Below are 25,199 nucleotides of genomic sequence, written 5' to 3' on the forward strand. Positions count from 1 at the left end.
CTGACCCAAAGTTGATGGTAACCAAAAGGTTTTTTCCAACCAACAGGATTCTATAATACAAATCATATGGTTAAAACTTCATTCAGCTATTTAGAAAACAGAAGCAATGTTCAGTATGTGCTCAAGTTCTCCCCCCACCCTTCCTCCCACTTCCTCATTTTATTTATTCCAGCTCCCAAGATGCTTTCTGCTGTGTTATGGTCCAGTTGATTTAACAGTCAATATTCCTGAAACTTTTGCATTGCTTGTGTTAAATTCCACCCCAAGAAATAGTTATATGTTATTGTAACTGATACTGCTTAGCACAAATCTAGCTGCTAATTGAGAAATCAGAAGTGTATAGCTGACCCTTGCATCTGGTCCAGCCTTTCACACCAGGGACCAAAGGCTGCAGCAAGATATTTTGGGACCAGGACAGGATGTTAGCCTGGTGTGTCCTTCCCCAAATACAAACCTACTTCAAAAGGACTGTATTGGTGGAGGAGATTCTGTGGACAACCCTCTGGTGCATGGTCCTTTGTGGCAACAGCCAGGACTAAACATATTCCTGGCTTCCCAAGACACATGAACGAGCCCCAAGATTTGCTCGCATTTGGCACTTGACCAGGATGCAGCTGAGCTCACCTCCTTGCTTGGTGTAGTTTCGTTTAGCTGGAGACAGCAGCATGGCAAGATTAAGTTAGCTATAAGGAATAAAAAAAGGGTCTAAAAAGTGATGTGACAGTAAATAGAAAGAGAACAATATGAAATACTGGATGTCCTTTATTAATCAGTTCAGACTTGAGATGGGTACCATTTGTGCACATGCATACACTTGATTTTCATGTTCAAGCAACTGAAATTCTAGGATTCTGAATTTTGAAGTACAAATGAAAAACTGTTGTGTGTAGTCTGAAGTATTTAACTGTCATTACAGAAGTATTTCAGCAGTAGTAATAACAAACTGTTCAGTCACTACAAAAAGCAGATTGTCTGAGCATTAACAACGCTGTAGTTCTTAACACACTTTAGCAAATGCAGGGATAAGCACAGCAAGCTGCCTTCTGTAGCTGTGGTTCTGCCATGTCACAGGATAGCAGGTACAATGGCAGGAGTCTCATACCTGCAATCACATCCATGTAACAAGAAGTGATACACCTACCAGTGACAGCTATCATAAAAAATGTTCTTTTTAAAAAACTCTCTTGATGAAGGCCTCAGGGAGCTAGGCTGCCCCCAAGGAATGAACTGTAGCAGTTCCTGCAGCTCAGCTGATGGCTCAATCCCATTGAGAACATCTGCACAGCAGTGCAGATTTTATTTTTAACAAATCTTCTACAAAAGTCTAAAAAAAGGCTAAAAATCTAAAATGTCAAGAGATTTTTGCAGATAGCTAACCAGGCGTGGGGCAGAAGAATAAAGTGCAATCCGAGCTATCCTTGAATTGTTGAAGCTATCAATCAGAATACTATGATGAATCCGGTGCATGTGGCAATGGAAGAATGACAAGATGTTTGTCAGCTCTCAACTAACTGAGCTGCAGCATTGTTTTGGAGAGAGACTGATAGGTCACATAAACAGTCCCGGGGGAGTGGCCTGAAGGGACAATATGGAGACTACATAGAAGACAAGTGGGTACCAAGCAGCAGGTTGAAATTACTTTTAAAGCCTGATGCTTTAAAAGTTATCCATATCCATATGAAAGCTTCACAGGCAGCCAGCTAGTGCCATGCTGAGTACTCCACACAGCCCAGAGACAGGTGTAACACACCTGTGTGGGAACCACAATGACTCCTTGAAAGGCACAGTTTGTTGCCTTGTTTGGCACAGATCTTTTTTGATTTTTTCCAGACAAGATGGAGGAAAAACTTTATTTATTTCTCTTGTAAGGCTGCTACTAGGAAAACTACGGTTGGAAACCGCATTTATGTTCTCCCAAAAGTCTGCCTATTTCTCAACTAGACAGAGCTCAGTTTGTGCAAAACTAAATCACAGTGTCACAGTACATTAGAGGCTGGCAAGGACCTCAAGAGATCGTTGGGTCCAACACCCCTGCCAAAGCAGGATCACTTAGGGTAGTCTGCACAGGAATGCATCCAGGTGGCTTTTGAAAGTCTCCAGAGTAGGAGACTCCACAACGATCCTGGGCAGCCTGTTCCAGTGCTCCATCACCCTCACTATAAAGAAGTTTCTCCTCATGTTGTGGTGAAATCTTCTATGAGAAATCTTCTAAATGGCAACACTGTTGTTATAGCATGGTTGTATTTTGAGGCACAATGTAACACAAAATACCAGAAATATTTCTCCCCAGCAGCTGCGAGAGCCACACTTGAATCTAACTTTCTACTGCTCAAGTTTGTCCTGCCCCAGTGTAATTAAAACATCCACAGTATAGGCTGTTATGACCTCTATCATCTAATCAGGCTAAAATATCAAAGAGCTTTATTTTTTTTTTAATGTTTAAATCTTCACAGCAATCCCCACAGTGCTGGGGGACCATGCTATGAATAGAACAGTTCTGAAATGGAGTCAACAGACATTTCCGTGCTACTCCAGGGACGGCACAGATAATTATTTTAATTGTCCCCAGCTTGCTCTTCTGTCTATAATTATAGTTTTGAGTTTATAAATAACAAAGCATGATTTCAAAAACCAAAACAAACCCCTCAGTTACAACACAACTCCTGAGATAATTAAGTCTCCAAATGTGGCTGCACAGAAGGGAACCAAAACTACACTGCAGAAGCCCAGAATATACAGATCTGCGTAAGTAGAGTAAATCGACAGGATGGAAGACGTCACCAGGAAAATAAACTCTCTCATAATTATTTCACTGCTTTTTACCTAAAACCTCACAATGGCCCATTGTCTTGATTCAACCTATTGTTCTGTTACGTTTTTTGTTATTGAAGGAACCAACGGTCAGTCAGTGAGAGTTTCCTGAGGAGCAGCAGCTTGGAAAGCTAAATGCGGTATCCGGTACCTCAGGCTTGTTTTGCTGCAGATTTAGGAAAAACAGAACAAGGTGACTTACTGAGGTAAGGTAAAGCACATGGTTTAGGATTTAACTTGCTTGAATCTCCCCTTCAAATAGAAAACACGCTCTGCTATGGTGTTAAAAACCTACAAAATGAAGCAGAACAAAGCTTAGCCCTGCTGTGTCTTTGCTTGATGGACTTTCCTCTGTCGTTACTGGGTGCTGTGTACTGCCAGGGACAGGATAAGAAAAACTCTAGGTCAGGAGCCAGCACAGCAGGAGGCTTCATTAGGCATGAACAGGAGCAAAACAGAGCTTCAGAAGAAGCAGTACCCTCTGAGAAACCAGCTTCACCACAACATGCACATAATCAGTAGAACAGCCTGTGACAACTTTGGATAAACAGTGACCTGTGGGTATCAGACAGCTATGGCTTACATGTTTCAAAAGATCTGTGCCCAACAAGGAAACAAATTATCTATCAAAAACCTTTCACAAAATACAGGCTTTTGGCTTTCTCTGCTTAATATCTTCCTGGCTTGAAGCTTGGCTGTTGCCCAAATGCATCCAGAGCAACGCTTGATGATAACTCAAAAATGCGCAGTTAATCTGTGCAGTTTCAGCTCCTGAAAGCCAGGAACAAAAGTGTCTTTTTCAGAGAGAAACAGGCTTGATCACACAGTATAATCATGTTTATGCAAGTTTTAGATGGCTCAGATCAGGGAAATTCTTCTGTAAACTCCTCTGAGAAGAGAAATCTGAGGTGAAAAATGTCTCCCTTTTTCAATGTTTCATCCACAAACAAGCATAAGCCCCAGAAAAGAGCTTCCTGTTCTACAGTGAGAAAAACTTGAGCTTGCCCTTTTTTTCCCCTAAAAAAGCCAAAACAAAACAAAACCAAACCCTTACAGCTACATTTCATCATAAAAACCAGTTTGAAGAAAGAGTAAACTTTTGCTCTTTGGCCTGTCTTGACATTCTTCCAGAGACACATAACAGGAATATTTCAGATTCATTTTTGTCTCCTGCTTGCAGGAAGCAGGAAAGTTGCACTTCTTAACTTCCAGGCTTCTGAAATGAGAAAGAGAAAAAATGTTATATGTTGAAACAAGACATCTTTGCTTTCTTTAAATAAAAAAAAAAAAGAGTCACAACCTAAAAGTGTGTTAGTGAGAAGGAATCTTTTTGCCTTAAGCATAGTAAACAAAAATGTTTAGTTATGCCATATGCACTGCCCATCCATTATCTATGTAACCCCCACTGGGTGAGAAACAAAAATCTGTACTCCTACTCCAGGATAATACAAACTTCAGACTGCACATTATTGTAGCAGTTGCTGCTGGCTGAAACTGAATACTGTGGAATGAGACTAAAAGAAATGAGTTTTTTGTTTTGTAGGATCAGTTTTGTGTACGCAAAGGCAAAGTTTTCGAATGCCTTTTACCCATATATAAATGAATGAAGATGAAAACATCTAACAATTGGTTTGCAATTTTAGGGCATCAGTTTTGGTGTTCTCACAGAATCACAGAATGTCAGGGGCTGGAAGGGACCTTCAAAAAGATCATCTAGTCCAACCTCCCTGACAGAGGAGGATCACCTACACCAGATCACACAGGAACTCATCCAGGCGGGTTTTGAATATCTCCAGAGAAGGAGACTCCACAACCCCCCTGGGCAGCCTGTTCCAGTCACCCTCAGAGAAAAAAGTTTTCCTCATGTTTCCATGGAACTTCTTATGCCTTGACTTCCACCCATTGCCTCTTGTTCTCCCCTCATGGGTGTCTTTATGACTGTGAACACAATCACAGAACTCTGGGATTCCTCTTGCATTCAGAAGAGCTCTCAGGGTAGTAAAATACTGGTGCTGTGTTCTACAATTGTTCTGAAGCTCTGCCAGTTTTGAAGAGGAGACAAGTGCAAGCATAGATCTGCAACTCTGGACAGCCATGGCTTTACTGGGTCACAACCAGCAAGGAAAACCAGCCCTCCTCCCATCAACCCAGGTATCCAAAGCCAAGCTGGGCACAGAGAGAGCAGACATCTGTTGCATCTGATTAAGTTAGAGAGACTGTTAGAGCTCACAGGGGTCCTTAACAGACTTTTGCAGAGTGAGGCAGGTTCATAAATTCCCCTTGCTATGCAAATAATAGTAAGTTTTAAAAAGTCTTCTTAGTGGCAGACTTGTCTCCATGTAAATAATTCTTATTCCAACTGATTCTAACTGCAGATAGCTCCTAAGGAAGCAATTTCAACTTTCTTAGTGGGCAGTGTAATTTAGACAGGGTAGTGGCCAGTGATGAAGAACCAGCCAGATTTCTTATCAGCTTTTAGCTGAAGCACATTGCTCCTATAGGGAGACTGTAACATTGTGTGTTCTATGTATTGGCTATTTTTTCTACAGCAAAAAAAACCAGCTCACATTCTGTGAGAAGATTTTTGGTGGAGAAAAATTAGCAGGGCTAAGGACAGACAATGTTTCAGCTCCATAAGAGCCCCACACAGGACCCCTAGCAGCAGTAACTTTTGCCTGTATCTCTTTCACAAGTTTCATGAAGCTGTGCATTGCAAAAGCTGATATAAACTGCACAGGGAAACAACCGGTCTCAGTTCTGCATGCATGTTTATAATGAAACATCTGCAGCTCTTCCACAGATCTCTAAATAGTTTTCAGTTATCACATCTTAAAGGACTTGCATCAGTCCTAATGAGTTGGCACAATATCTTGTTACTAGAAATTTTGTAGTAAAGCCCTAAGAAAAGAATTTAAACTAAGCAGAAAAACCCCCATAATTCCTCGATCTGCTGTCACAGAAACAAACCCACAAATACCTCCCAGTGTAGTACTGACTACCGTGTAGGCTCACTTCAGTGAACGTGTGAAGGCAAAGGATGATACTAAACTTCCCTACAGAAAGTTAGCAGTAAAGATTATATGGGAATATTGTTTCTTTCTCTATCCAAAACAAGGAATGTACAAATCTAGCACATGAACTGGATGAATTTTTAGAGCTGGTGAACCCCGACTGCTTTGTATGGTGCTCACGGGCCATGACTATTTTCCTAAGGCATTTACTTACATTAGAGGTAGGAATGCAGGTTTGTGCCTATAGTGATGAGAAAATACATATGATCAAGCTGTATTTTTTCCTTGAAAGGCTTAGACTTACTGAATCATTCATCTGTCTGATGCCAGCAACATGTCCATAATAAAATTTAACTAATTTATTATCAGTTGGATACATACATTATTTTCTACCTATTATGTTTTTGTAACTTTACTAGCATTTCTTTTTACACCTGAGAATACACCATCACTGAATAAAAGCCAAGTTTGAGGGGTTTTTTATATATATATATTTATGTACAACTTCAAATGTAATTTCACAGCTGGAATGGAGTATTTAATCTGCTTAATTACTGTTGTTCTTCAAACCTCACCAGTCCATGGTTTAGATGGGTTTATATAAGACTATGCAATCAACACCCAATTAAGCAGACCACGTGAATCTACATATAGATTTTACATTAGGATTCTACAAAACATTCCTATAATTACTTCTGAGTCATTTGGACTGCCACATGATGAATCAATATGTATGCATGAAGCCATCAGACATATCATGCTTATCAGTAACAAAAATGGGATGTATGCCAAGAAGTGGCATGTATAATACCACCCACACCAGAACAATGATGCTCTGCATATAAGTTGGTAATTACCTGTGCATGCTGGTTCACTTTCAAGCTACCTGTTTTAACTTGTCTTTATTGGTACATACAAAATATCAGACTCTGCTCTCACCAGATGTTATGTGAGTGCTGTGACATTCAAATATAAGCACTGAACAGTTAATTAGAGTAGTCTCATTGGGTTGTGCAAACTTCTTTCCTCTTTCACAGTATCCATCCAAACACAGAAACAGAAAATGAAAGCAGGTTCCTTCAAACCAGAGTAAGAAAGGATTGCTAAAGCAGGACTGGAGCACCTGTGTACATTCATCTGAAAGCTGTGGCTGATTTGGCATCCCATCCCAGCCTTATTAGTTCATAGTAATACTGTTGTTCAGTGTAACTGTTTTACTCTCCAGACTAATTTATTGGGGGAAGGTATTGGTTCAGTAATGAGAGAAGAGTGCGAACACAGATGCTCATTGTTTGTTTCAGTCAGGGTTACAGCCTCTCTTACTCATCTATGATATTATAAGATTGATATGGAGTAAATAAAGCAAGATTAAGTGTGTAGAGAAGAGGAGGAGGTGGTGAGGGAATTGCAATCCTGAAGGAAAAGGAGAGAACCCAGCCTGAAAAACAAACAGGATGAGAGGACAGTCTTAAGTTCCTGAAATGCTTATTCCATTTGGAAGAGACAACAGCAATCAGGAAAAACACCCAAACAACAACCACCAAGTAAGAAAAAAACAAGCAAAGCTCATGAACAATCTGAGAAATAGCTCTCCTGATATCATGAGAGCAGTATCAAAGACGAGCTAGAGTATTTCTTTTAAGGCAAGTAATGTGACATGAGTTCTTCAGGTTAACTTTTTCCGTAGCCAAAAGCAGTACATTGCAGAGCCAGCTCCTCCTCATGCTTAACTAAGGGCCAGGAAATTTGAAAGGCACCATCAATGTGTGGCATCAGTGTAGAAAGTGCTGACCACCATTCAACAAACAAGAAACCCATGTGATAAAGTACAAATTACAAAATATTCTTCCAAACCCCCTTGAAAAGTGTGAGGTCCTCCATGAAACTAGGGCCTAGATAAACTCCTGACATCCTTTTTTTGTACATACTAGAGACAAACATCCTCCTCCAAGCTGGAACAGGAAAATAAAGGCTGTTGACTGACCTGAATTTGGATGTCACACTCAAAACAATCCTTTCACTTGCTCTGTGACAGGGTCGAGGTCAATGTCATAGAAGCATGGCCTCGTGGGCAGTCCTGGCATGGTGCTCATCTGAGGGAACAACAAAATGAAGTTACACTCTTGCACCTATGACCAGATAATCACTCCACCCATGTAAACCTTAGAGAAAGGCTAAAAGCTTCATCATGGATTCAGCTGCAGAAGTGATCCCCATTAAATTTTTTATTGGAAAAAGTCAAGCTTGGTACATTTTTTGATTCATGCTTAAACATACACTTCTTAAAGGCAGGAAAGAGAAAATAAAAGCCACAAAAGAAAGAGTAGCACAGCAAACAAAGTAAGAACTCTGTAACAAAATGAAGACACTTTGGGTTTATTTGTTCCTCAAAATATTTAACCAGAACATTTATCCATTTATATCTACTGGGAAAAATGATGCAGCAAAAGGCTAGGACACAACTGCCCAAATTCATCTGGTCATATGAATGTGTTGAACTCGGACCTCTCTCATAGCAAAGCTGAACACAGGAGAAGAATTAATCACAACACTTCCACATTTAAATAGTTCAACTAAACACACACAGATTACTGCTGAATCCTAATTTAGTAGTCAGAATTAGCAGGATGAGATACGAAGCTAAAGTAACCCAATTATACCAGACTATGCAGAACTAAGCTCCTGAGCTAGCATAAGACACCAGAATTTGCACACTTTAAAATATGTAAATAGTTTCATGGACTTAAATTACAGAGTTAATGACTGCCCTGCCTACCTACTTATAATATTATTACTTACATTACCAGCACTTGAGCCATGAGGGGCTTCCTTGTCCCCAGTGCAAGCATGGGCACGATGTAAAGGCTTTGACTGTGGTGCAGTTTTCAGGAAGGACCACTTTGGATCACCCTGAACTACTTAGAAGCCCTGAATATCTCACTACAGTTCCACTACTTCAAGGCACTCCAAAAACAGCATTTGGGTTTACGGATTCCATAAACTTTTCTGATATCTTAATTTCAGAGTTGGAGGATGGTCCTACTCTCTCAGGCCCTATGTTAATACCCAAAGAGATGAAAGAAAGATCTCAGTGCCTCTGGAAACAAGCCTGAAATTCAATGTAGCTCGCCTGTTTGTTAGCTAAAAGCCTTTAAGCATTGAAATTTATTGAATGGATGCTAGATTTTGAGTGATAAAATTTTATCTGGGGCAAGTCAGCCAGAGCTCATGAAAGGTGGTAGTTAATCTGACCCCAAAAGGTAGCCTTGAAACATGGCTGTGTAGAAAAAAAAATCACACTGTCTTGAGTACCAGAACCACTCCAAAAACAATAACCTATAGAATGGGTCAGATTAGGATATGCTTTCATGATGGGAGCTGAAACCTGTTGTTGAAAGGGGGATGGTTTGCCTTGGGAGCCTGTGAGAGGATTCCCCCTTGGATCTGGCTCTGGCACTCATCTTACACCAACCAATCTCATTCAACACACTTGACTGATGAATACATATGTTCTTGTGGCCAGGATTGGTTGGCTGATGAATTAAACCTGCTTACTGCATGATCAGATCACCACCAGGTCCCTGTTTGCAGAGGACCAGCCCAAGCATGCTGTGCCCAGCCATCACCATCCAGCAAAGTGAACAGGTGGCTTCCTTCCTCCATCCTTCCTGATTCTCCAAAACTCATAACTGAGCTATGGTGTTTTCTCTGGCCAAAGGCAAGCTCTGACAAGCTAATTGGCCTCAAAAGAGGAGAAATATATGACCACTGCCCTAGCTCCTCCAGAGAGACAGATTTACAGGTGCCCTTCAGGCTGCAGTAGGCTGCATTTATGTCAGCTTGCTCTGCTGCATATTCAGTGATGGAGGTAGATCTCCCTTATGCTGCAGCTTTGCTCCAAATGCTCATGTAATGTTTCCATCAAGGGAATACAAGCAAACTGCAAGATCACTCCATCACAATCCCATTTACTCTGGAGAACTCTGAGCCATTTCAGAGGTTAAACCCATGTTGGGAAGGGGGAAAGGAGCTTGGGGTGTAAGTGTAAGTAAGTGTAGCCATCATCTCACTTGAGATGCACCTCTGAGAAAAAAAACCAACATAACAAGCTCTTCTGGTGGACTCAGTACATTTTTTCCTGTTTTTAAACACAGTCCTTCCTGATCAATGTTATTGCCTGCAGTAGGATTAAAAGACAAAACTATCAGTTTGCATTGACTGTGAACCCTGCCACTGATTGCATGACATCATTTTATTGGCTGACATTGCTTTGGCATCTTAGAAAAAGTACTAACCCACCTTGTCTTTATCCACTGGCTGCATGAGTTGGACTACTACATCATTAGGGTTACTGAATCAGTTTCTGTCTCAGATCCACCCCAGTTTCTGAGTTAATGCTTGACAAGAAACTGCCTTAAAGAATTACATATCACTGGGAGGAGAATGAACAAAACTGCCAAAGACAACTTTCTGGTTGCTCTGTGTATGGCAGTTTTACATCCAAAAGTAAACTCCCTAATTCCAGGTTCTTTTTTTTTTTTTCCCTTTCTTTCTTTTCTGCAGGGGGGAATATATCTACAAGCTTGGCCTGTCCTAATCTTCTCTGTGTAATAAAAACAAGAATCAGTTTAGGGAAGGTTTTTCTTCTACTTATAAAAAGAAATGTAAAAAAAAGTAAAAATCCTACATGTGTGTTTTGGATTTGATTTTCTTGATAGGCCTAGTTCTACACCAGGGTAACTTCACTGTACTAACTATTGTAAACATGTAACATCATAGAATGTGAATGTCAAACCAGTTTATTGCCAATTCCGGGACTACAACTGTTCTCATATTGAAAGTTGTAAGTCAACAAAAGGGAACAAGTTAATTTGAATTAAAATTACTGCTGCATAAAATGAAGTACAAGGAAAATAAAAACCCCAGCAACCCACAGAAGAAACACTTTGGGATGAATATTTATGAGAAGTAGAGAGTTAAAATAAAACACATCCTCTCATTTACCCTATGGCCCAGACTTCCAAACAGGCAAAGCCACGCAGATTTACAATCATTTCTCTCAGCTCTCAGAATTTGGACACAGAGGTAATGTGCAGCTGAATCTGTCTCTTTTTCATTACTTCAAGGTCAATAAGAGGAGATGGCTGGTTGGCTGAAGAGATTACTACCAATTATTCCCACTCAGGCTCTCCATTTCTTCCTTGTAGTCAAAAAGGCAGGAGAGAAAAGAGGGCTCAGTTGGCTGCAAGGCTGAACCAAGGCTTCAGCAGACAGGCTTTCCACATGGCTGCGGGCTCAGAATGATTCTTTCCTCTCACTGTTTTCCACAATGCTGAATGAAGGCATTAAAAAGTGAGTTCACTGTCTGACCTTAAACCCAGCAGACGTGACCCAGAAGCATCCCTCTCCCTGCCCTAAGCAACAGAGCCTAGACTTTTGTGCAAAGAGCAGGAAATGCTAACCTGCCCTTGTACTGCAGCACCTACCATACCTGCACAGCAGCGGGCCAACCACCTCCCACCTCTGCAACACTTCCTAACTACTTCCTAAAATGACTTCATCTCTAAAACTCAAAAAGAAGGAGAATGAGCAACAGTAGTAGACAAGGTATATCTAATTAGCAGATATGTACAAAACCTACATAAATTTACAGTCATACAGCAGCTTTCTAAGCATTTCATAAAACATTCATCCTGTACACACTGCACAGATATCAGCACAACCCTTCACTCTCTTATCACCGCATTTAGGTTATAGACCTATAGCTACACAACATCACACAATGTGGATCTAAGAAAAGAGCAGGGTAAGATGAAATCAGTGACAACACATTATTCACTTAAGACCATAAAGTGAGTTTAGGTTGCTGGAATAATCAGTACTTAATTTGACCAAAGCTATTACTATCACACTGGGCAAAGGAAGAGATGTCATAATCTTTGCACCTTAAGGGTTAATGCAATTCATTTGTATGTTTTATGCAGGGAAAAAAAAATAAAGAATAAGAAAAAGTTTATGAAGAGTTCACCCAGCTGCTGCCCAAAATACACGTTTAGGAACTAACAGGAAGTAGTTTTGTAGGAACTCACTGGAATCAGTCATTTTCTTCATGAACTGTGCAACTTTCTATGTGTCTATGAGGGCAAATCAAGGGCAGAAGAATGATGTGAAAAATACAACGCCTATTTATTACCAGAGCATTCCCTGTTCTGAAGGCAAAAGCAGCAAGTCTTACAGTTAGCTGTCCTAAGGATCATTTATGGTCCTGAAAATGCATGACTGGTGGAGGATAAAACACAGTTTTACTTAAAGCCTGAAGGCTGATGTTATTTAAGCTATGCATTTATGATCTTCCAGAAATTAGTTTATGTGAGTAAACAAAAAGAGACCCAACAAACACATAAGGAGCTAGCTTCCTTACAAAAGAAGGATGCCTAGCTCTACAAAAATTCTCTTCCACACTTTCTCCAAGAATACATCTGCTGTCACTGGAAGAGTGACTAAGTTGAACTTCCCTGGAGTTTCATTTAAATTACAGTTACATGTTGCCTTGTAATTTTAGTTGGCTGTAACGTCTGTGTAACAGTTGTGCAATCAAGCGGTAAGACTCTGCTAGTCAGGTTTGTTATGGTCCCACAGAGAACTATAATGCTTAGCTTTCTTCCTTATCATACAATTGCCTATCTTGTCTTTTACTTCATGGATGTATCCATACTTTCCTGTTTCAACCTCTCCTTCCCCTCCCCATTTTTTGATATGAAAAAACCTGATAGGACCTGGCATCACCTGAACCAGGTTAGCACAACAGTATGATCAGCAAAACAGACAGTCCTGAGGACTACTTCCAACTCCTGTTTAGTGTCTTTTTCACTTATAAGACATGATTGTGTCTGTTTTATAGGCACAGCATAGTTTCTAAAGACAGAAAGAAAACTAGAGGAATTTGTATTTACATGAATCAGGGAAAGTAGACAATTAGAAGACACCAAAAATCAGCAGTTTACTGAGGAAACCTCCCTGTTCTGTGACTTACGGAGTTAAGTTGCATTTGACAAGAAGTGCCAACAATTCACGTTATCTAATTGTCTCCTTTTGTTAATTGAACAAGTTAAGGCAAGCCATAACCATTTCAAAGTTGACATGCTGCAGAAAACAGATGTTGTTTCTCAAGAGAATCTAGCATACATATGACTGCGGATAACTCCCCAATAAAATCTGATAGGATGAATTGCACATCCCACACTCCCTCAGCAAGAAACAATACAAGAGGAAGCTCAAGAGATTTATAAATAGTGCTATAAACCTGCATGCGTTATGTTCAACATGCCAGAATTTGTTGGAATCCTGAGGCACAGCATGAAGGGTTTTAATAACGTTTCCTAGTGAGTTAGAGCTCTGAAAGACAGCCCTCCACTATCAGAAATTTGCCCCCCTGCAGTGCATCTGTCAGTCTCAACATGTGTGAAGCTGAAAGAGCGAGCTTTCCTCCTTACTTCTGAAGAAATCCCTCCAGGCTCCAACCTTGCCTGCCTTTAGGCATTCCCTGTCTCTGGTGTCAAATTACTCCCACTAGCACCTGTGGAGCTGGCCATGCACTAGAAACTGGCACCATAGACTAGGAGAGAGAGATTAGCAGTCACCTCACCGCACTGTTGGGAGAAATGAGTGCAGATCTTATTACTGGATGCCTTAAGGTCCCTGTACTTTTCCATTTTAAACCTAAAATGGATCAACTGTGTGGTCAACAGTTGGCTGAATATGAGCCAGCAGTGTGCCCAGGTGGCCAAGCAGGCCAACAGAATCCTGGCCTGTGTCAGAAGCAGAGTGGCCAGCAGGACTGGAGAAGTGACTGTCATCCTATACTTGGCATTGGTGAGGCCAGACCTCAAATACTGTGTTCAGTTTTGGGCCTCTCACTAGAAGACACTGAGATGCTGGAGCATGTCCAAATAAGGGCAACAAAAATACTGAAGGATCTAGTGCATAAGTCTTACAAGGAGCACCTGAGGGAAATGGGGTTGCTTGCTCTAGAGAAAAGGAGGCTCAGAAAAGACTTTATCCCTTTCTACAACTACCTGAAAGGAAACTGTAGCAAGATGGTGGTCATTCTCTTCTCCCACATAGCAAGTGATAGGACAAGAACAAATGGCCTCAAGTTACAATCATAGAATGGTCCAGACCGGAAGAGACTTTCGAAGGTCATCTAGTCTGACCTCCCTGCAGTCAGCAGGGACATCCCCAACTAGACCATGCTGTGCAGGGCCTTGTTGAACCTCATCAGTTGCACTGATGAAGGTTTAGATTTGATGTAAGGAAAAATTCATTGACCAAAAGGGTTGCCAAGCATTGGAACAGGCTGTGCAGGGAGTGGTGGAGTCACCATTCCTGTAGGCATTAAAAAGATATACATATGTGCTTGCTTAGGGACATGGTTTAGAAATGACATGGCAGTGCTAGATTAATTGTTGGACTTCTCTTCCAACCAAAACAATTCTATGATTCTAATGTTTGAAAAGATGCTGATGCTACCCTAACATACGCTCTAGCATTCCTTGCAATGAATGGTTCTTTTACTGGCATGCTAACTGATATCAGGTGCAGAAGTCCATCTGGTATCAATTATTTTTTTCTAATTGTCTCTTACTTAAATGTTTCCACAGTCTTGGCATACACTCAACTTTGCAAAAGGATTTACAACAACAAAATTCATGAATGTTGTTCTTCTGGTATCAGCATCTGGATGAAGTTATAAAAGTATTGAATATTGATTATACCATCCTCATTGACCTTGCTGTCCAGTGCTCAAGTGAGGAAAAAGTCAGGAGAACAAGAACCTTACAATTTACTTAGATTGAGTGGAAATAGTCTGAATATGAAAGAGATCTCCCAGGCACCATAAGGAAGGAAAAAAACCAAACCCACAACCTCACACAACATTCGACGTCTATTTAGTACAGCTTTTGGAGACACCTGTGGGTGCATATCCCATAGGAAGCAGGGGAAAAGAGGAATCACTCAGTGCTTGGTTGGCTAAATACTGGGTGTAGAAGTCACTATAGTATCACTGGAACTCAACTATTGCTGTTAGTGATGTGCTGAAACACTGAATCATAGAATCAATAAGGTTGGAAAAGACCTCAAAGATCATCAAGTCCAACTTGTCACCCAAGACCTCATGACTACTAAACCATGGCACCAAGTGCCAGGTCCAATCCCCTCTTGAACACCTCCCCAGAAGCAGCATTTTACTAGTTATTAAATAAAATTTAGGCATAGCTATAATGTGAAATTTCCCCAAATAAATAGAAACATTTGTGACTGAAGTATGTGACTGCAGCTCCTATCAGCAGAGTTGTTTTCATTTTCAGCATGGCATTTACAAAACCATATGTACAGCAGAAGAAAATGGTTCCCCTAACAACAGCACAATGGGATCAATATTTTGAGTTTTACTCACAAAATACATCTATCTGAGGTGGCACAGGAGATGGTGTTAGTTCAGTGCACTGGTTTTTTTAATATCATCCACAGCACAGCATGTTTCACAAGTTATTCAGAGCTGTTGTCTGCCTTAGATAGGTAAACCAATAAAATACTATAAAAATGAAAGCTACAAAACCCAAATAAAACCCACTGACCACCACCACTCCCCCCAAAAAAAACCCCAAACCAAAACACAACAACCTCAACCCCCAACCAAGACACCCCAACAATCAGCCTTGAAACAAACAGCCATTGAAGAGATAAAGGAGAGAAAAAACAGGGCTACAAATTCCAGGTGACTTGGTGACTTGTTCCAAAACACTTCCCTCCACCTCAGCCCACACAAAGCCATTTCCAGGCATAATTGCTCCCTTGGCCAAAGCCTATATCCTGATTTTCCTTTCTCCCTGGGGCTTTTGACAGAAGTCTTGACAGAAGATTCCTGTTTGCTGCCTCTTGTACAAAATCACTTCCTCAGCCAGAAGAAATCCTTTCCTCCATCCCACTCCTGATGTCAGATGCTCCCACTACTGTTCCTTTTCTTGATGAGTATCCAATATATCAGACAGGGGTGGAAAAACACCTCTGAGGGCATAAATGCAGAGAATAAAGGTGTTCCTCTTGTGCTGTTTCAGCAACAGGAATATCTGAAGTTTCTGATCTTTGTGGATACATAATTCTCCTGCTTTATCCAGTGTCTGGGTCTCCTGATGAGGAGAAGTCATCCAAGTTGTGCCAGCAGCTCAGGCAAAGATGATGTGTGTGTATGTGTATATAAATCTATATATATACCTGTATGGGAAGAACTGCTTCTAAAGATACTTTTAAAATGTTGCATCACCAACTGGATTGGTTTCATTACTTGATATAAACTAAGTGCCAGTAGCGACCTTCATCATACCAAGAGTATGAGAATTTTGGAGATGACCTGAAGCAACAGGAGCTGGAAAAAGTGGAAGAGGAGGTGACTATACTTCGCTGGTCCCATCTAAATAGATATGATCTAGTTTTCAGTACTGGGAAGCATTAAAACCTAGGATATACACTTCACAGGTACAGCTCAACTTTCTGGTCTGTAGCTATCATGGGACATGTTGGAAAGAAGAGCCAGGAGGCTTGTCTCCAAAGAATGATCAGTTGTGGCGGGCATCAGCAATGAGAAACAACTTGAATGGACTTGCTCTTTGTAGCCCTTAGCACACATTATTTTCCAATAGAAAATAGACAATTACAAGCAAGCACTTCACATTACAATTCTAGAAGCAGCTGCTTTCTAACCACACAGAATTTCTCCTGATCTCTTGAAGAAGGGGGAAATGACTCTCTTGGAAGGTTATCTTCAGCTGTACTGAAGCACTAAAAAACTTTTCCTTTCTATTTGTAAGCTTACAAGGACATGAGATTGTTAAATGAACGGTTGTAAATCAGCTATCCTTGGTCCCAGACCCCTAGCAGCATGCATTGTTCAATACCATGTGTCCTCTAAAATCATATCAGAATGTACTGTGGTTCCCTTTGATCAGCAATCTTCATCCTACTATCTATTGAACCACTATTTTAAGAGCTCTCCAAAAGGCTGCTAAGAAAAGCAAGTCTTGAATAACCTATACTGCAGCTCACACTTCTGGAAAATAGAGAGCATAGAAATGTTTGGGAAAAGGCTGAAAGCCAATGAATTGTGATACAGTAGTGCCTTCCAAAGAGCCACCTTCTTTTAAGTCACTTGAACTGCACAAACAGTTGTAAGAAGAAAGGAAAAAATTCTAGCCACTTTCTTATGGCACTATTAATTTTCACAGATTCTCTAAGGAGACACTAAAACACTAATTTCTGTTCAGTGAGAGAGAACTCTGAGTTACCAAGCAGTTGGATTTAATTGTCAAAGGAAACCAGACAAAGTTTTATTATCTGATGCTAAGCACGATCCTTATTCCACAAACATGTAGCCTTACAAAATATAATAAAGATAAAATACTTATCTTTAAATAAACATTAGGGATGTTGACTTGCTGGAACAAGTCCAGAGAAGGACAACAAAGTTGGTGAGGGGTTTGGAACACAAGCCCTATGAGGAGAGACTGAGGGAGCTGGGGTTGCTTAGCCTGGAGAAGAGGAGACTCAGGGGTGACCTTATTGCTCTCTACAACTACCTGAAGGGAGGTTGTAGACAGGCAGAGGTTGGTCTCTTCTCCCAGGCACCCAGTACCAGAACAAGAGGACACAGTCTCAGGCTGCACCAGGGGAGGTTTAGGTTGGATGTTAGGAAGAAGTTCTATACAGAGAGAGTGACTGCCCATGGGAATGGGCTGCCCATGGAGGTGGGTGGAGTCACCATCATTGGAGGTGTTCAGGAGGAGACTTGATAGTGTGCTTGGTGCCATGGGTTAGTTGTTTAGGTGGGTTGGACGCAATGATCTTGAAGGTCTCTTCCAACCTGGTTTATTTACTGTACTGTACTGTACTCTACTCTACTCTATTCTTAAAGTACTCACAAATATGAATAAAATATGTTAAGTTCACCTGTGAAATCAATGAAATAAGATCTCAGTTTTAGAAGGTGAGTGAGATAGGAGACAGGTTTAAATGATTTGCCCAAAGGAGCTGAGATTCTGCTAGGAGAATGGAACATGAAATTAGTAATTCTGATTCTCATCTTAGTCTCATATAACTGAAACTCAAAAATAAACATGTTAAATAGTTATGCTGCATGAAACAGCTTTTTCTACCACATAATGGAGCCTTTGTACAGGTAATCTTTAATGAAATACAACTTTCTCTGTTTCTCATACTTTGCAGAGTATGAACTTGCAGTAAGTCACTTTTCTGACCACAGTTTCTGCAACATAACAAATTACAACAATATATTTGTATAAGCAACAAAAATGTTGTTAAACTGTCCCATTAAACTGAACCATATTTGGAAACATTACTTTTTCAGTCTGAAACCAAACCAACCCCTAAACAGATGTTTTGTGAGTGTCAGTCAATATTTTTCCCAAATGAACCATATGAAAGGACAGGAAAAGTGGTGCTTTGACAAACATCCAGTGCAGGAACAATCTATGGGAACTTATTCTCAAGCATCAAAAATGTGTGTAACTATTCACCATCATAGAAAGTTTGTTTGTGTACATATGCATTAAATCCTAAACTAAGACTAAAATAAAATGATCACAGAACTTGAAAACCAGTTAGAATAAGATCTTTCTAATGTCTAAGTGAACAAGCGATCAGATAAAGCCACAAGGTTTATTTACTCTTATGGTATAGCCCCTTGGCTCCTCTTAATCAAAACAAGGCCCGCCTATAATGAACTTTCATTTTTGGCAACCAAACCATTTACAACGCCACTGCAGCCAAAAGCATAACAAACACAGCCCACAACACATCCTGCCTCCTTTCCTCCTGCTGACCTCATGAATGAAGGCTTCCCATGATGGCCTACGGACTTTGCTCGAAGAGCTGCAGTGCCCCAGTACTGTCTCACTCCCCACCTGCCTGGGCATCTTGCTTGAAGAGAAGCTGCTGGTGAGCGAGAGCACTCTCCCTTGGATGCAGCCACACATTGTGCTGCTGTCTCATCATCAGCATTCCTTCCAGCAGCTGGAATTTCTGTAGTTACTCTCATTTGAAAATTACTTGTTTGTTTGTGGGAAAACTGCTTTATCTTTGCTTCCACATTACATTTCTCCCTTGTCAGACTCTTAGACATGGACTAAAAAGTTATTTTTGAACTGATTATTTTTGGTGAAAGTTATTAAGAAAACTCAGAGGGATCTTATTTTTCCTCACCTACATGTCTTGATGCCATTCTGGACAGATTACTTTGGTTTCCATGTCTACTCGCATTACATGTTTACTACTGGTGCCAAATAGAGGGACACTGATGTTCTTCACTACAGTCTGGATCACAACTCATTCAAGGGTCTCAGGCACAAAAGTAAATCTGACATATGCAGTGCCAGCAGCACAATGTAGTTTCTCTCTAGCATATATGAAAAAGGTTTTATTTACCCTGTGTGCCACTGCCTCTTCTCTCTCCCTTGTGCTCCTGCTGCTTTGATGCAGCTGTGCATGAGCTTGCACAACAGTACAGAGCATGTGCCTGGTCACAACTGAGAAATACAGGAATGTGAAAAAAGTCATCACAGGCAGAGGAAGGGGGAAAATTATCTGTATCTGCTTTGCTGCATGTGTTTGTGAAACAGTGTCTTTTATCTTTACTTGAGTCAGTCTAGTAACAAAAGCTTCTAGTACCTTGCTTTCTAAGTCTACAAAGCAGCAGGGCATTGTGTGTGCACAGAAGTGTCATCATGTGTTCAGTTAATACAGAAGTAACACACTTCAAATCAGCTAGAAGACAGGTAGGGAATGTGCCATACCACAGCAGAACAAATGTGGTTTTGCCTCTGATGGTGGCTGGTGGCAGATGCTTTACACAGAAAACCAAAAAGTGTGGAGGTTGACAAAGCAGTCTCTGCTCAACACCAGGAGCTGATAGCTAAAGACTGTTGAATCCGTGAACCCTATGCTTAGCACTTTCCCCAAATTAATTACTTATATGAATTACAACCCTGGATATTGTTGATGGCTGTAATCTTTAGAGGTCTTGTTAAATTCTTGCCCTCAATGGCTTTCCTGTGTTAATGACTTCCACATTTTAATCACATGAGAAAGTATATCTTTTTTTTTACGGATGTATTAATCTAGGTGCCTGGTGTCCAATCAGTATGGAGGCAGCTTCTGAGAGCCTCTAAATTCCATGTAAAAAGTTCAGGAACATAGTATAAATAAAAATAGAAATCTACAGAATTCTCAAGCAAATACAATTTTTATATGAACACAGGAACTTGAAAATTCTTGACTTTCTCAGTGTTTCAAACATTAGAAACATGTTAACATGTCAAGTCATAAAACTGTCTCCGCGAAGAAACTGAGAATCATCCAAGAAGCTTTGGCTAAATAGACAGAAACAAAATGATCAGATTGCAAAACAATATGACCCTACTGCCAGATTGATTCAGGGATAACAGCACAGATCAGATTCAGCAGTCAGCTTCAAGCATACATTTTAAGTCAGCATGCCTATGCAATACAGTACAGTACACATCATATTGTGTGCAAGCTGCTGTTTAAAACCAAATTCAGTATCCTGTTTTCAGAAGACAATGCCTATGCATTAATGTGTGGCTGTACTACAGTCTCTGTAACAATCTCTCACTTTTCAAAGTTACTGTCTAGTTACTTACCAATTGAGTCAAAAACACCCTTTACAAGAATTATCATTTTTGTGGCATCCAGGCTATAATGATGAAGTAAGCTGGATTACATCTGCCTAACAAATGAGCTAACCCTCACAACTGAAAAATTTTCCCTTTCTTGTGAACTGTATGGCAGTTCTCCTCCAGCTACAATTTCTGAGTTTCAATAAGCTAGCTGGAGCCACTGCAAGGTTATGTGAATAAGGATTTTTGCTTTTTGTGGATCTGCTGTGATTACTGGGGAGGGTGAAGAGAAGCTTGGCAGACACTGAGAAAGCCAGCACAGGTCAGGAAGTAATTTTGAGGAGCAGATGTTTGTTCTAATTGCATTTACAGATGAATGCCATACAAGGGGAAGCTGGCATTTAACAGGTACTGCACTCAGATCCATTTCAACGTCATTAAGGCTACTACTACAGAAAAGCAAAACAAAACAACCCCCAAAAAACCAAAACCACAACCAACCACAAGTGAGTGAGAAGGGAAAACAATGACACACCAGGGCACAACTCCAAATAACCTAGGAGATGCTCTGCAACATTCTCATTACTCATTTCCTCTCAGATTTTGACCCTCACCTCGCTCATTCTGATATTTACGGTATGGCCTCTCTGCTAGTGACAACTCCTTAAAACACCACAGCAAGCAAAAGGAAGCCCTTCACAATGCTCCTTTCTCAGAGTGGGCTGTGGCAGGCAGGGTGCAGGAACCCAGGCTTCTCCACAAGGCAGCACAGATTTACATCTTCCAGAGCATAGGCACCTGCACACAAATAACTGTGACGAGTGGCACAGCCTGTCTGGCCATGCTTCAGTTCATTGAGGAGCTGCATGAGGTAAATTAACCAGCAAAACCAGCAGGGCTTGGATCAAGAGACAAGGCACATGCTTTTGGTATCTCCATCAACTCTTGTGGTCCAAGTATCTCAGTCACTTTTTAACCAGTTTCTTTGGAAAAACAGAAAATAACAGAAGCTTACCTACAAAACATTAAATACTGTAAACTGTAACTGCTGATTCACAAAGCAGATCAGAGATCCCTGCACTCAGGGCACCAGAGATTCACACAATGATTTGGGTTGGAAGGGACCTTACAGATCATCTAGTTCCAGCCCACCTGCCATGGGCAGGGACACCTTCCAATGGACAAGGGTGCTCAAGGCCTCATCCAACCTGGCCTTGAACGCCTCCAGGCCATTATCCCTCAGACAGCATGGAGCTGATAAAGGGTCAGCAATACAATTTTTATTTGCAGACACATATCTACAACCTCATTACCTTTGTGATTTATATTAAAAGTGTGTCTGGAAAGAATCAAAGAGCAGTTACTTGAATCTGGGGATTGGCAAGAATTTTTCTTACTCAAGTGTCAAAAAGTATTAAAATAACTGTGTGCATTTATAAAATGGAAAGACTCCAAACCTCAGCCAGTGTCCCATGTACCTGCAGTGATAAGTAGAAGAATGGTTAGCTATAATACAGACCTATAAAAAACACCCCAAACCTAACTCCCTCATAAATTCTTTCCCATCTGGGACAATACCAGGGGAATGCCAGCAGAAAACTGCCATGTCAAGTTTTCCTCTACAGTATACATTTGGTTCTGAATGAGTCACAGAGCATACACCAGAGAACAAAATGCAAGCCTTTAGTTGCCCCATAAAATGAAGATGCCTTTATACCCTTAAAGCCAAAATTTTCTGAATGCATTCCTGGAAAATGGTACCCCATGAAACCACCAGGCATTACACTGCAGTTATTGGGGATTCATCCTGTCTGCCACTACTTTTAACTGTACTAGAAATCAGGTTGAAAGACCTATAGGAAAACACTTTGGGATTGTGATGGCTTTTATTAGCTCTGAAACATAATCAGGAACACATCTTTAGGGAAATGCTCCATTTGGACTACACAACCTAACAAATAAAAAGTTACTATTCCTTTACAAAATGTCATTTTAAAGAATATCAAATGTTTTCCAGTTGTAAGATACAGAGGCTTGGCATTCAGAGCAGATGTAGTCTTCCCAGAGAAAAACCCACGTTTACCCTTGAATAAGAATATTCACAGCCATTCTGCTTACATGCTAATGGAACCCTCTTCTAGCATGACACAGGTACACGTGTGTGGTGGGTGTCTGTGTATATAATCACCAATTTCCCCATCCTAGTTTCTTTCTATTGTGCCTATTTTGGAAAGCATTAGGAAAAATGCATTGAAATTATTTATTGATGATATTTCCTTGAGAAGGTGAAAAAAATCTGTGTCTTACACGCCTGTAAGACTTCTGCAGCAACACATTTATTACAAATATAAGGAAGTGTGATTGCTGACTGTCACAGCTTGCTCAGCTACCAGGGCATCTTGTGCTTGCACAGCACTTGCAACTGTGTCCAGCCTCAGTGGTGGAAGGCAGACATTCACTATCTCTTAGGGATGCCAGCTTGTGAGATGCAATGCCTCACTGGTTCTTCACCCTGAAATGGTGGCCAGAGCACAGGGATTAGGATAATTTTTACTTCGTTTTCGACTGAATGCCTGGGAGAGGGAAGACTAGCCATGGTACTTAGGAAGGACTCATGTGATTTGGTGTCTCTGAGACTTTTTGTTTCTTTTCTTTCATACTGGCTTTGAACACTTCAATAAGCTTCAGTATCACTGTGAGTACCTTTCTTCCTCTTGTATATAATCCTCTACAGGCTACATGTTCTGCTCACCAGCAGGAGAATATTCTAAGTAATACATCTATTTGTATAGCCATGCCAGACAGTCTTCCTACGCTCTTCCTTAATTGTGTTTATAATTGTATCTGTCTTCCAAAAATTCAATTAAAGGACAGTTGAGGAAAATTAATTAAATTAGCCCTCTGACAGCACAGAGCAGCACCATAAAGATCACATACTACAAGTTCATGATGAAACAATGAGAAAGACGCAGCAAAGTACTGGTAAGTCTCTTCCACATCTCTCAAAATGCTGAGGAAGGATGCTCTGAAGTTGCTTGCTAGAAAGGATGGGATGTGAAACAGCTGCTGCTTTCTAAATAAGGTAAGAGGGAAAAACAGGAAAGCAGAAAAGTAAAATGGATGCACTTGTGGAATCCTGAATGTCTTCTCCTTATTCTGCAAATGGAGGTTAAAAGAGATCATGATCTTTGGATGAGGACACAAAAGAGAGGGTTCAAATAAGTACGTCCTCAACATGCCATCAGAGAAATAATTTCCCTACAGTCCAAAGTGTTATTTTCAGAGCAAAGATGCAAAAACCCTCAAACACATCACACCGTATACTGATACAACTTTTGCATTTGATTCTATTACAGCATATCCAATTGGGGTGAGGAAGAAGAGAAGAAAGGAAGAGAAAGGATTAAAGATATCCTAATGATAGCAAGGCAGCCAGTATGAAGTATGACTGACTTATTTGACAATCAAAAGGAATTTTATCCCAATGGACGCTTACTAGCTGCTTCTTATCACATTCTTGACAATGTAACCTAGTTATGAATGTTTGCAATTTATCCTGAAAATACAGATCTACTATCATAGAATTATAGAATCATACAGGATCTAAGGACTCATGAACTCAATTCATACTATGATGCGTTATGCTAGTTCATCAGGTGCCATTAGCAGTACACTGTTTAGCACAGTAGCTATTCTTTTCCCACTTCACTATGAAGCAATGTTAGGTATTAGCATTTCTGCTGTTTGGGTTAAAATATGGATTGAACTGGGTTAAAACAGGATTAAATGAAGTTGTAACTAAACGTTACTAAAATAGTCTAAAATTTACTAAGAGTAATAACTATAAAAAATTATAAAACAATGATAACCAAAGCAATTGTTACAACAATTAACACTTATTTGACATCTGTTTTTTTCCTGAACCAGTTTGGGTATAAGCAGGTAAGTTCACCTGAGATCTAGCTGCACAGTTCCAGCTTGCTGGTTCACTGTGGGTAACCAGCAATAAATTTATATGATCAAACCCTCTGAGGCACTACTGAGATCATTTGGAGCACAGTGCAGCAGAACAGCTAACAAAAAATTTTATAGCTTTCAATAATTCTGTGTGTTTCACATAGGAAAATAATAACTGATGATGAGACTTATTAAAGGAAGATCTTTGCCAAAGGAAGATCTACGAACTCAGGAAACAACCACAGTGGAAAACCCCTCCACTAAAAGCCTATTATGCTTGAGACATGAAATAAACGAATGTCATAGTGTGATGTGAATGCAGAAGCATCTATTCAGCAGGCAGAGTGTGAGCTGCTTCCTCAGTACCACAGCTAAGATTCCTTAAAACCAGAGAGAAGACTTGTCCCTAGCTGTATGTGAGTCCAGGACTGCTGTCCTCCTTGTTTACTATGTCCTATGTTGACACAGCACAGCTCAATATAATATAAGGGTGGCCAAGCACGTCATCAATCCACAGTATCTTTGGAAGCAAAAGCTAGCTGTATATTCAGATGAATGTGCTATTGAGCCATAGGGTATTCATTCATGCACAGTGCCCTGCTAATGGCCATCCTATTAATTCTGAAACAATAGGTAATGCTTCCCATACCCACTGTGCCATATGATACACCACCATCAATCTCCATGGCACACACTGTACAGTGTGATGGGC

General features: G+C 40.5%; 1 protein-coding gene across 2 annotated transcripts in view; it reads right to left on the bottom strand.

Annotated features, from left to right (window-relative positions):
• Positions 1-744: 744 nt before the first annotated feature.
• Positions 745-25,199, bottom strand: part of MTHFD1L (methylenetetrahydrofolate dehydrogenase (NADP+ dependent) 1 like) — a 166,616-nt gene continuing 142,161 nt past the window's right edge. Inside the window, exons 27-28 of one of the 2 annotated variants that reach the window (XM_068151920.1) lie at positions 7,807-7,915; positions 745-4,027 (exon numbers count right to left, since the gene is read on the bottom strand). In XM_068151920.1, the coding sequence (XP_068008021.1) occupies positions 7,826-7,915 (90 nt within the window). In that variant the 3' untranslated portion in view covers positions 745-4,027; positions 7,807-7,825. Of the gene's footprint in view, positions 4,028-5,548; positions 7,261-7,806; positions 7,916-25,199 lie in introns of those variants that run through there. The other variant, XM_068151930.1, reaches the window with a different exon arrangement.

This window comes from Melanerpes formicivorus, unplaced genomic scaffold, assembly GCF_026170545.1.
Source record: "Melanerpes formicivorus ecotype bairdi unplaced genomic scaffold, bMelFor1.0.p_v2 SCAF_2, whole genome shotgun sequence".
Lineage (NCBI taxonomy): Eukaryota > Metazoa > Chordata > Aves > Piciformes > Picidae > Melanerpes > Melanerpes formicivorus.